Genomic DNA, 13307 nt, shown 5'->3' with positions numbered 1-13307 from the left:
ACAATTCTTCATTTTAGAGTTTATTGGATTATGGTTCTGAACTTGGGATTTTCACGTAGTAGGGGAAAGTCACTCTGGAAATGTGCTACTGAAAATAAGACTATTTAAAAATACTGAACAGATTTTGTCAATGCTAATTTCTTATAAATCAATTTCCCAATGAAATCAGAACACAGAGAAGTCTACTCAAATAAACTCAATCTTCCCAAATATACACTCCAAATTTAGTTACTTCAGTTCAACAACACTATATATTAGAGATACACAGCAAACAGGTATTTCTAACCAAAGCAAACCAGCATATCTCTACTGAATTAAATCTTTAAAAAAAAAAAACTCAGAGTGCTATGCAATGGCCTCAGCGAAGGTCCTTGGCTCAGCTGCAAAATAAATGGTCTTTACCAGCTTTCTTCTAAAAATAAAAGCTTAGAGTTCTAGAACTTGGGGAGTTACTCCATATTGCACTAAATTGACTTTTTCAAATACATACAACTGACTTTTTATGTATAGCTAATTGTGTGTGTGTGTGTGTGTGTGTGAGTGTGTGTATGCCAGAAATGAGGCTTGAAAGTTGGATCCCTACCACTTGAGCCAAACTTCCACTTCTGATTTTTTGCTGCTGAATTGGAGATAAGTCTCACAGACTTTTCTTCCCTGGCTGGCTTAGAACCTCCATCTCAAATCTCAGCCACCATAGTAAGACTAGTATTTTTTAATTAAAATATCTAGAGCTAGGCAAGGTATAGAAACAGCCCAGATGCCACTCAATGGATGAGTGGATCAAGAAAATGTGGTTTATATATACAATGCAAGTTTATTCATCCATCATTTACAAAGAAATGGGTAGACCTAGAAAAAAATTATGTTAAGTGAAGTAAGTTATGTTTTTTCTTATATATGGAAGCTGGAACTAATTTATAAATGTGCAAGTAAACACATACGGGGTTATATTCAAGTGTATATAGATGTGTGGGATTTGCAAGAATTCAAACTGTAATTTCTTAGAAAATAAAATCAATACCAAGAAAATGGCACTTGAAAGGTGTGTGGTTGGAAAGGGATAAACAAATGGGGGAGGGGGGAAATGCAGTCAATTCTCAATGCATACCCTATGAAATTTAAAAAACATTGAGGGGGGGATTGTGTTGAGAAGACAGAGAAAAATGATGAAAAGGTGACAACGCTCAAGATGCATTGTGTTTGTAAACTGATTTATTGAATGTTTACACCTGTAAGCCAAGCTACTCATGATGCTGAGATCTGCCTGAGGATCATGGTTCAAAGCTAGTCAGGGCAAAGTCTGTGAGACTTACCTACAATTAACCACAAAGCTGAAAGTGGTGCTGCAGATCAAGTGGTAGCATTACCCTTGAGCACAAAAGCTCAGGTATAGTATTCATGCCCAGGGTTCAAGCCTCAGGACCAGCAAAAAAAGAAAAGGAAAAGATAATAAAAATACTATTAAAAAAAAAAAAAAGGACAGGTGCCTATGGCTCACACCTTAATCCCAGCTACTCAAGAAACTCTTGAGATCTGGTTCAAGGTTCAATGTCAGCCCTACAGAGAAGTCCATGAGACTCTTTTCTCCAATTACTCACCAAAAAGTCTAGAGCACAAAAGCTCAGGGACAATACCCAGGCCCTGAGTCCTGAGACTTGTACATACATAAACACACACACACACACACACACACACACACACACACACACGAGACATAGCTCAGTGATATGCTTCATGTATTATGAAACAATAGGTTCAATTCCTAGAACCAAAAATAATCATTATCATCAGAATCATCTAATTCAAGCAAGGGAAGTTACTATAAAAGCAAACAGCCAAGTGTTCTAACAAGAACTTATATACTCAATTCACGGGTATGCCACTGAATTTAACTATAAATCATTTGCTGTTTCCATGAAGTTAGCCAATCACTAGGTAATAGTTGTAACAATCCAAGTATGTTTTTGGTTTTTGGGTTTTGGGTTTTTTTTGGCCAGTCCTGGGGCTTAGCCTGAGCACGGTCCCTGGCTTCTTTTTGCTCAAGGCTAGTACTCTGCCACTTGAGCCACAGCGCAACTTCTGGCCATTTTCTGCATATGTGGTGCTGGGGAATTGAACCCAGGGCCTCATGTACACGAGACAAGCACTCTTGCCACTGGGCCATATCCCCAGCCCCCCAAGTATGTTTTATTTGTAAAAATCCCAGTATCTTTTATTTAACTTCAGCCTTGACCCAATTATTTTTTAACACACTATTCATGGGCTGGGAATATGGCCTAGTGGCAAGAGTGCTTGCCTCACATACATGAAACCTTGGGTTCAATTCCCCAGTGCCACATATATAGAAAACAGCCAGAAGTGGCGCCATGGCTCAAGTGGCAGAGTGCTAGCCAGGGACAGTGCTCAGGCCCTGGGTCCAAGGCCCAGGACTGGCAAAAAAAAAAAAAAAAAAAGCAGCAGAATAACACACTCTTCAAAAATGCCCAATACTCAAGAAGTAGAGTGCTAGCCTTGAGCAAAAGGAAGCCAGGGACAGTGCTCAGGCCCTGAGTCCAAGCCCCAGGACTGGCAAAAAAAAAAAAAAAGCGCCCAATAATGAGTCATTTTATGAATGGAATTCACTATCAATTCATGAATCCATGAGAAATCAGTTTAAAGATAACACAGGCTGAGTACGCCTTATCCAAAATAGTTGAAGACCGTCTTCAGATTTCAGAGTTTAAAAAAAAAACCTCTGTATAGACTTTAGACGTTTAACATTCCTAGTTTGAAATATTTCCCAAGATCCAAAACTAGAAGATTCTAAAATGTTCATTTAAGCCGGGGACTGGTGGCTCATGCCTGTGTTCCTAGCTACTCAATAGGATCACAGTCCAGCCTGGGCAGGAAAGTCTCTGCGATTCCTATCTCTGATTAACCATCAGAAAACCCCAAGTGGAGCTGTGGCTCAAAGCCTTGAGCAAAAAGGGATCAGGAACAGATCACAGGCCCTAAAGTTCATGCCCCATAACCAACCAACCAAAAAAAAAAAAAAAAATTTAAGCTTCAGAGAATTAATCTGGGGCTCAAAAAGAGCCAAAGTTGGAAGCATTTCAGATTTTTCAGATTTATCCTTGTATTTCAAAGTTGACAGGAAAAATTGAAGCCTAAAACAAACTTCTAAAAATTTCACCAAAGAAAAGGTGTGCAACAATTTAAAGATATAACTTAAAGCACTACTACCACTCTCCAAAGAAAAATCAAAGCATTAGAAATAATTTTACAGGTAAAATATTATATCAACATTAAAAAATATTTCCTAACAAAATTCTCTTTATCCCTAACTACCTAAGGGACAAACTTTACTGTTAAAACTGTACAAGAAGACATAACACACGAGAAGGTACCACACAATATGAAATAAAACCTCCCAACTTTCCAAAACTTTTATATTACTAGGTAGTTATGCAGAGGTTATCTTGATCAATGTCACCACCCCTTCCATAGTTCTCCCTCATTTGTTCTCCTCCTGTCTTTACCCTCAAGTTCAACTTTTACATAATATATATTGAATATAATGGCTGCACTTGCTCACTCTTATTCTCCGCTCATGTGCCCTCTCCTTCAGTGCCCCTCTGCCACACCAATGTGTTTCCCCTTCCTGGTATTTGTTTTGTTAAACAGTTCGTTAATTTTTCAGGAGTTACATCACTGGACTTGTTCCCTAAGCGTACCATCATTCTGTCAGTTTACTTGTGTATATGCATAAATCCTGTATATTGTGTCATGCATGTTTGTATATCGGATATAGTTTCCACATGAGAGAAAACATGCAGTATTTGTCTGAGCCTGACTTACTTCACTTAATAAACGTTTTCTAAGTCCATCCACTTCCCTGCAAAAGATATGACATTAATCTTTCTGATAAATCCCACTGTATATATGTGCCACATTTTCTTAATCCACTCATCCACTGTAGGGAATCTGGACTGACTCCATAACTTAGCTATCATAGTGCAGCAAATGGGTGTGCAAATGTCTTGCTGTATTCCTGACTTGCAATATTCTGAGGTAGATGGCCCAAGAGTGATATCAACTAGATCATAGGATAAGTCTATTTTTAGTTCTTTGAAGATGTCCTGGCCCACTGAACTATAGAGGTCACAAATAATGTTTATGTTACAAGCTGATAGTTCAGCTTGTAAATTCTACCTACTTGGGAGGCTGAGATCTGAGGATCAAGACTCAAAGCTAGCTGAGGGGGAAAGAAAAAAAAAAGAAAGAAAAATCCATTGAGACCCTTAATCTCTCATTAATTAGCAAAAAGCCAAAGTGGAGGTGTAACTCAAATGATAGAATGTCTGCCTTGAGTAGTAAAAGCTAAGGGACAACACCTAGGCCCAGTTCAAGCCCCAATACTGGCATAAAAAATAAATTAAGTTTAGAGTTTCATCTTATTCAAAGTAACACATGATAGAAAGCTATAAAACAACAAGAAATAAAAATTGCTAAATTTGCTTAGTAACCTGCATTAGGTCATAAGAATTGGTCTCACTTCTGTCTAAAGATAATTTGAAAAAAAGAAAATTCTTAAGTAATCTACTTCTTTCAAATTCAAGTCCCCAGCATTTGGAAGCTCATCAACTTCTAATAATTAGGTACCCTAAAAATTTTAAATCAATTTTGTTTATTTGGGCTAGAGGTGGATCTGAAGCTTGAACTCAGGGCCTGGGCATTGACCCTGAGATTTTTGGCTCAAGGCTAGTACTCTACTACTATGCAGGCCACAGCTCCACTTCCAGCTTGTGTGTTTAACTGGAGATAAGAATCTCACAGACTTTCCAGCCCTGGTTGGCTTTGAACTGTGATCCGTGTAGTTAGAATTACAAGTGTGAGCCACTAGTACCCAGCAGAATTTTTAATTCTAAGCTAAATATGGTCTTGAGGATATAACAACATTCCATATCTTGAAGCTGATATGCTTCAGATATTTTAAAGTACCAGATTAACATTTATTAAGTTGTCATAGTTAGAACTCATCAATAAAAAATCAGAAGGAAGCACTTCACAAAAGTTCCTGAACACAACTTCTACATAACTTCCAGAAACATAAATTTGTACCATCCTATTCTCATCAGCTCTTCGAACACTGATGTATACCCATTTCTTACCTTATCCTTTTCATGTGGAAGCAGTGATACTGGAGGTAAACAGGAAAGAGACTCACAACTCTCTTTCCCATCAGCACTGGTTGCTTTAGTGTTGAGCCTATAAAGCGGTCCATCTTTAAGGAGTCTGCCGTGGCCAACGGCACGTTTGATAGCCAATCGTAACTGCTGGTGAAAGCCAGAGGTAGAACTGCCTCCAAATAATGCAGACACATCTTTCTGACCTTTCAAAAAGCGTTCAATGCTTTTTAAAGTTGAGCCACTGGACTCTGCCAAGCCATCAAATGCCCGTTTGATCAGTTTACTCCAATCCACATTTTGTTTATTATCCAATTTTCCATGGTTTCGAGGTTTAGGAAGTGCTATTCGCCCTGGATTATCAGGATCTTTATAGGAATTGAGTCCTTTATTTGAGACTTTTAAAATTGTTCCATCTTTAACACTCAATTCCAGTTGTTCTAAAACAGTTTTTCGATCTAAGCCATGGGATGAAGACACTGCATTACATATCCTTTCTTCTGAAGGACGCTGTTTCTGCTTCTTCACTTTTTTGATGGCCTCCAAAATCCACTCCGTATACAGCGGGTTAGCGAGTTTTACCATGGTGAAGGATTCTGTATATCCATAGAGTCGTTATCCCTTATCCTGATGCTGAGTAAGTTTCACACCATGGAAAACAAGATCCTCGGAGGCTAGTAACCAGTTCACCATAGCATACAAGTTTTCTGGCCTGAGTCAGTCCTCCTTTCACAAAACCGAATGCCTTTCCACTTCAAACCAACCGCTTATTTGAAATATCTTCAAACTTCCCAATAGCACTACACGAGACTCTTCATAGAAAAGTTGCAAGAATTCCATAAATCTCACTCACTACTTCAGAGCATAAGTTGTACATCTTATACCTGAAAAACAATTAAAACAATGTCAAATTTCTGTCAAGACATATCTTCAAATAAGATGTAAGTTGAAACATCCCTTTTAAAGTGTTTGTTGAGCAGTCCTCTTAAAGAGTTTTTAACACATTTCTATTAACATTCCAGAATCACATATTAAATCATTTAAAAAGAAAAGGGGAAGAGGGAGAGAAATGAGTATTTAGGATACAACGAGGAAACAAAATGGGATGTTTTATAAATGATCTTAAGCTACAACTAACCAGAAGGGTGCTGGCTATTCTGTCCTCGGAAATTTCTGCTCATCAGTCTATGAATTTCAACTCTTCCTCCACATCTTTCCCCAACAAACTATTCAGCATTTCAACAAGTATGAAGACTAGTAGAAAGAATCCTGCAATGAAAGTAAAAGTGAATACTTCATCTTTCAAAACTCCAGGGTGGAAAAACACTGAGAATATCATAATTACTTCACAGGTTAAGAGAACAGGAAACACAAGAATCACCAACAAAAATTCATAACTGAAGTACAATATTATTACTTTCGTTGAAATAAAAATTGAGAACAGCCCAGTGTGAAAGTGCTTTTTAAAATAATTCAATTTCATGCTAATTTTACCTAGCATACATACTGAGGGGAGAAACAACTACAAAATTTCTTACAAGCAATGTATAGATAAAGTAGAAAAGAATCATTGGGGTTAAATACACATACTACATATCAAGCGTATAATACAGAAAAAAATGTATAAACTATTTGTGGGACAAGAGAGAAATGAATTTGATAAAAAAGAATTCAAGCTGGCAGTCTCAAAGTGAACATTAATAATAAAACAAAGGCATATACAAACATTGCCTCTCTGGTTCAAGTTAAATTTTCTCAGAAAAAAATTGGTAAGCATGCATTCTTAATCACTGAAATAATGGATTGCGAACCTAAATTATTCCCTTGCCTCTAAAACTAAGTTTATTTTTAAGAACTTCTATTATTCGGTGGAGCATTTACATTAATTACAAGCAATGCTAGGGAAAAAACGACCCCTAGCAACTATTCCTTGACATTTTACACAAGAAAAAAAACCTAGTAGGTATTAGGAAAGGGATAATACTAGTACCTCTGGTAAGAAAGTAAAGACTAAAAACAAAACACTCAAAGCAAAGCCAAGATTTACTTTAAAATTAGCTGAGTAAAAAGAAACCTCCTGAGAAAACTGCGCTTCGCGTGGGTGAGGGTCTCTAGAGGATAGGAATCAAGAGTATCACAGGCATGGCGTAAAGTGATGGGAAGCTAGGGGTGTGGGAAGCTCCGTCCCGGGTGAGGACGCGGGGGTGCGTGCACGGTGACTGACAGCCCCTCGCTGGGTCTCCGGCTGGGACTCGCACCGGTGTCCCGGACTGCGGAAGGAAGGCGCCAGGGCTCGCCCGCAACCTCCCAGGAAGCACACCCGCAGCTGGGAGGCCCGGCCGGCCGGCCGGCTCCCCCGCCGGGCCTGCCCACCTCCGAACGCGTCTTCGCGCTCTCTTTTCAAAGCGCGAGAAACTTTCAGAACTCGGGACGCCACGAGCCCGCAGCTTGCCAATGGGCTGCTTCGCGGTTTCCATTTGGAAACAGAACCCGAGAGTAAGTTAACAATGAAATCACGTGGAGTTCCGAGCCCCGGCCACTCTGTCTCCAGCTCCCCCAAAACCCAAGCTCCTCGGGGCCGGCTGGCGGGAGGAGGGGAGGGGGGGACTCGCCGGCGGCCGAGGTGCTTGACAGGTGGGGCAGCCGCGGTCCGGAGCGGCCAAGGCTGACAGGCAGCCCGCCACCTCCCGACCCGGCGCCGGGGCTGACAGCCCGACAGACACAACACCACACGTGCTGCCTCTTCCGCACCACAACACCCACCAACCTGTCACCCCGCAGGCCCCGCTCAGGTCTCCCCGCCCCGAGCAGGCGCGGGAGAGTGCGCGCCGGGAGCGCGGAGAACCGGGCCGGGCGACCGGCGCAGGTGGGGCCGACGGTGGGCGCGCCCCCGAAGGAGAGCGGGCTCGCCGTTCAGCCAGCCCGAGGCTCCGCGGCCTGGCCGCTTGCCGCCCGCCACGGCGAGCTTCCAGAGCCCGGCTGGTCGGCAAGGGCGGGGGCGGCGGGCCGCGAGCGCCGGGCTGGAGGCGGCGCGGGCCCGAGGCGGGTGAGCCGGGCGCCGGCCGGGCGCGAGGGGGCGGCCGCGGCGCCCAAGCCCGAGGCCTGGCGCAGAACAGCGGGAGGCGGCGCAGGCCGCGGCGGGGCCTGCAGCCGCCCGCCGACCCTGCGGGACGGCGGAGCGAGCCCTGGAGCGCCTCGGCCTCGGGCTCGACGGCCGCGGACAGTCAGGGGTGTTTCCTCGGCTACTTACCGGGGGAGAAGAGAGCCGGGGGCCCGGGGCCCGGGGCTGGACCGCGGAGATGCCCCAAACTGACACGGCCGCCATCTTGGAGACAGTGAGCTCCAGCCGGGGGGAGGGGAGGCGAGGCGGCGGAACAGCCGCGGGGGGAGGGGAGCGTTGGGAGAGAACGGCTGCCTGGGGAGGGAGCGGGAACAGCCGGGGCGGGCGGCGAGGGGCGGAGGGGGGAGCTCCGGAGGAGGGCAGCCGAGAGCGGGAAGAGCCGAGCAAGCGCCGGGAAAGGCCGGAGGGCGGGGCGGCCTAGGAGGGAAGAGCGGGCCGGGGGTCACGTGGGGCCGGTACAAAAGGCCAAAGCCAAAGCGGGTGGCGGAGTGGCCGAGGCTGGAGGCCTTTCTCACGCGCGGAGGTCAGGCCGACGCCGGGCGCGGGCCGGAGGGGCGCCCCCGCCCCCAGGCACGCCGCTGAGGACCGCGGGCCGGCGCCTGGGTGGGGTGACTCGGGGCGGCGCGGAGATCTGGTCGCGAGACAGCTCGGAGCTCCCGGTGGCGCCGGTGTTTACGGTTCGCGGGGCCTCCCACCCCGGAGCCCCCTTGGCGAGCCCGGAGCCCGGGCGGCTTGGGCGGGCGGCGAGGCCGGAACTCGATGCCCGTGTCGGTCTGCCGCGGTCCCTCCCTCACCTCCCCGGCCGCCGTGGGAGCGGGCGGACCTCACTGGAGCCTCCGTGACGGAAAGCGCCTCGACCGGGACCGGGACGCGCCGCGACACCGGCGCCCACCCGGGAGAGGGGCCTCCGGGGCGCTCGGGCCATCCACGCCCGCTCACGGCCAGCCCGAGCCCGCCAGGCGCGCGTTTTTGTCTGGTCTCTCATCTTGAAACTGAGAGGTTGAGTCAACTCTCTTCTTCGTTCTGGAAAACAGCAACAAACGAAACCACCCAGTATGTGCTAAGCACTGTCCTCCCAACCCCCCCTTACCACCCACCCCCCCCCCCGGTCCAACGCCTGCTCCCCGACTTTGCTCTGTTGTGTGCCCCCATCCGGCCTCCACTCCTCCCCAACACACTCTTGTCTTGAAAAAGACCTCCCACTCCGCCGCGGCCTTAAACCTGATACTCACTTTTCTGAGCTTCTGTAGGATTGAGCACTTGCCTCCATTGATTTGGAGTTTACTATGCTGTTCTTACCCATATCTTTGATAAATATGTTCCCAGATAGATGTGCATGGTGCTTTTTGCCTCTCTAATGTCTAACAAAATATTGTACACTTCTAGTGAATGAACATTTTGTAAACCACTTGGAAAGTTGCCGCCTCACTTCACACCGCCTCAATCCAGAATTTCCCGATCTCTGTAGCCCATAACCATTCTAGTCCTTAGATGCTATGTTCTGTATGATATGGTAGGTTACCAATGTCATCCAATAAAAGGAACATTTAAAAAAAAAAAAAAGTTTAGACAGGTACTGTAATCCTAAAAACTTAGGAGGTGGAGATTGCATGGGTTTCCTTGGGCAAAAAGTTGACGAAAACCTCATCTGAACAGAAAAGAGGTGGTGTGTATCTGTCATCCCAGCTACAAAAGAGAAGCATAAATGGGTGGATCATGGTCCAGGTCCACTTGGGCAAAACATGAGAGGGTAAAAATAAGCAAAAGGAGCTGGTGGCTTGCCTTACGTAGGTAGATAACCTACTTGACAAGTGTAAAGCAATTGAGATTAAGAAAACAAACAAAAAACGGGGCTGGGAATATTGCCACTAGCAAGAGTGCTTGCCTCCCATACATGAAGGAAGCCCTGGGTTCGATTCCTCAGCACCACATATATAGAAAATGTCCAGAAGTGGCGCTGTGGCTCAAGTGGTAGAATGCTAGCCTTGAGCAAAAAGAAGCCAGGGACAGTGTTCAGGCCCCGAGTCCAAGCCCCAGGACTGCCAAAAAAAAAAAATAATAATAACAATAAATAACAAAAAACGAAGGAAGAAGGGGAAGAAGGATCAGTCAGCTAAATATTTTGATACTGATGACATGGTGTGAGGAGATACACGAAATCATCATGTGGACACAAGGTATTCTTGTGAATACAGGTAGGTATTCTATCAGAAAGGGTATCTTCTTTCCTAGATGAATCAGAAGGACCTAGTCTCAAGTAAAAAGGGGCTTACATATAATGAAAAGACTGGTGGAGGAGTGACAAAATTCCCAAAAGAATAAAGCAAATTTCTTATTTCCAAAGTGGACAGATAAAACATTTATCGAATGAAATACTCCTGTGACAGAATGAAATACCCTTGTGACAGTAGAGGCTGTAGTGTTCAAAAGAAAAATGATACAGAAGCAAATTGTGTTTGCTTTTGGGATAATTTGGATGAAAACTAGCCATGGGGATCCCGGAGGAAAGACCAAACAGGAGCTGAAGCACACAATAGCAAGAATTTAAAACAATTTGCAACATAAAAGCACACTGGAGCTTTCCAATAGCTTCTGTAGAGTCTTTGCATTTTCAAAACCAACTGGCACTTTCTGGAGGTCTTCCTAAATACTACAGGAAAAATAGATTGAAGTCCTCATCTTTTTGCAAATTAAAAGACAACTGCAACTCCAAAGCACAGTTTGTCTTAACTCCTTTCTTAGATTTTGTTTTGGTTTACTTGTAGCGGATTCAACCCTAGCATGGGCCACTAAAGATTACCTCCCCTTCCATATTTTACCCTAGAAATCTGTTTCTCAATTGTCCTCGATAATTATTTTAAGCAGTGCTTAGGTCAACCTAAAATTCCAAGACTGCTTTGTCCTGGTTTCAGAGAGCATGTTTTTACTCCATTTACACTTAATAAAATTACTGGCAAATTTAAATTTATGCCTGATATTTTGGCTCATCTATTTTATAACATATGTTCTTTCTTGTCTTCTTTTCTCTGTTCTGGGGCTTGAACTCAGGGCCTGACCACTGTTCCTGAGCTTCTTTTGCTCAAGGCTAGCACTCTACCACTCGAGCCACAGCACCATTTCCGGCCTTTTCTGTTTATTATGTGGCATTGAGGAATCAAACCCAGGGCTTCATGACTGCTAGGCAAGCACGACCACCTCCCCAGCCTCTTGCCTTCTTTTGAATTAAATCATTTTGATTACACTGTTAATTCTTTCTACCAGCTGAGATAGCCTTTTTATCAACTTCCCTGGGATTTCTGAGACTTTAGAAGTCTGTGAACTGACTCAGTCGGAACTATAAATTCTTGAAGAAGCACATCTATGTTAAAGATCCTGCAGACTGAGTAACTTTGGCTGACTGGACCATTGTGATTATGGAGTTTGAATATTGTTACTAGTCAATTACCTTAAATCTTGTACTTGACCTAACATTCTCCTAATAGATAAACTTGTTAGAGGTGTCACTAAGCTTAATAGACCCCTAGCCTCTACTAACCCTAAAGCTAAGAAAGTCTCACAGACTTTCCTGCCCTGGCAGGCTTTAAATCACGACCCTTGGATCTCAGCCTCCTGAGTTAGCACAGATTAGAGGTATGAGTCACAGCACACATTGAAAGTTTGATATCTTTTATCTATTTTTAATGTATCTCTTTTTCTTTCAGGACTTATTTCTTTAATTTAATTAATTTATTTGTTAGTGCTGTTCCTGGGGTTTGAACTTGGCCTGGGCTCTGGCCCTGAATATTTTTCCCTAGGCACTTGAGCCAGAGATCCAATTCCAGGTTGGTTTGTTTGGTTTTGTGTGTGTGTGTGAGTGTGTGTGTGTTTGATTGGAGATAAGTGTCTCATGGACTTTTATATCTGGCCTGGCTTTGAATTGCAATTCTTAGATCTTAGCCTCTTGATTAAGGATTACAGGTCTGAGCACCAGAAAAAAAATAATTTTTTGTAGCTTATTGCAAACCCAAAACATTTCCTGTCATCATCTCCTTTATTCTCTTTGAAAACACTGTTATACTTTCTATACTTATCAGCTCTTAAACCTATTATTGTCATCAGCTCTATTATTGAGTTCTTAATTTTGGGTCATCATATTTTTAAGTTGTAGAATTTTCAGATAATTTTTTTAATCTCAGTTGATTTGGTGAAATTCTAAATTTTTATGTATCTACCTTGACCTTAAATTTCCTGAACATATAAATCCTACTGATTTTAAAGCTTTTGCTGATCACTAAAAGAACTGGGTTTTCTGTGGGTCTGCTTCTATCATATATTCTTTATATTGCTCTCTGGATTTTTTTATTCTCCTTCCACAGCCCCTGACTTCTCGCTCCCCTGGTAATTATTAATGGTAAACCACACGTAGAGTTTGAAAGTTGTAGAGACCCTGGATAGGATTAAGTTCATCCAAAGAAAGGCTCACTCTTGTCATCTGCAAAGTAGTTATAGGGAAGACCAATCATCCAACTCAATTAGAGGTTATATAACCCAAGTTTGGGCTTTGGTAAGGTTTAGTTCACTCCTTTTTGCTATTTTGATTAACATAATCCTCCTGGGGCTCCAAATGAGAATTTGGTTTATTCCCTGGGATCCATTCATCCCAATGGATGCCACATTCTAATCTTGTTTCCTTAGAGCCACAAGATTGTCAAAATACTATTCCACTTTTCTTTTTTTTTTTCTCCTCAGCTTCTTAGCCTTCTCTCTGTGCATCTTCAGAATTAGGCAAATGAGCTGCAAACCAGTGACTCACACCTCTAACAGGAGGCTGAGGTCTGAGGATCCCAATTTGAAACCAGCCCAAGGTGACAAATCCAAGAACCTCTTACCTTCAATTAGCTGGAAGTAAAGGAGTGGCTCGAGTAATGGTGCCAGGATTGATTGAGAAAGTGTTGGGTTCGAGCTCCAGTATGACGCACGCACATGCACACTTGGCAAATGACTTAAGGGAAAATGGCCAAGTATTGGCCTCATTCATTCTA

At 43.7% G+C, this 13307-nt stretch overlaps 1 protein-coding gene across 3 annotated transcripts in view; it reads right to left on the bottom strand.

Annotated features, from left to right (window-relative positions):
• The window catches only part of Kat6a (lysine acetyltransferase 6A), a 120804-nt gene extending 112255 nt beyond the window's left edge, over positions 1–8549 (bottom strand). Inside the window, exons 1-3 of one of the 3 annotated variants that reach the window (XM_048330434.1) lie at positions 8416–8549; positions 6304–6434; positions 5151–6049 (exon numbers count right to left, since the gene is read on the bottom strand). In XM_048330434.1, the coding sequence (XP_048186391.1) occupies positions 5151–5750 (600 nt within the window). In that variant the 5' untranslated portion in view covers positions 5751–6049; positions 6304–6434; positions 8416–8549. Of the gene's footprint in view, positions 1–5150; positions 6050–6303; positions 6435–8415 lie in introns of those variants that run through there. The other 2 variants (XM_048330435.1, XM_048330436.1) reach the window with 2 other exon arrangements.
• Between the last annotated feature and the right edge of the window lie 4758 nt (positions 8550–13307).

This window comes from Perognathus longimembris, chromosome 21, assembly GCF_023159225.1.
Source record: "Perognathus longimembris pacificus isolate PPM17 chromosome 21, ASM2315922v1, whole genome shotgun sequence".
Classification (NCBI taxonomy): domain Eukaryota; kingdom Metazoa; phylum Chordata; class Mammalia; order Rodentia; family Heteromyidae; genus Perognathus; species Perognathus longimembris.
The sequence above is the reverse complement of the archived record's forward strand: the minus strand, read 5'-3'. Positions and strand labels throughout refer to the sequence as shown.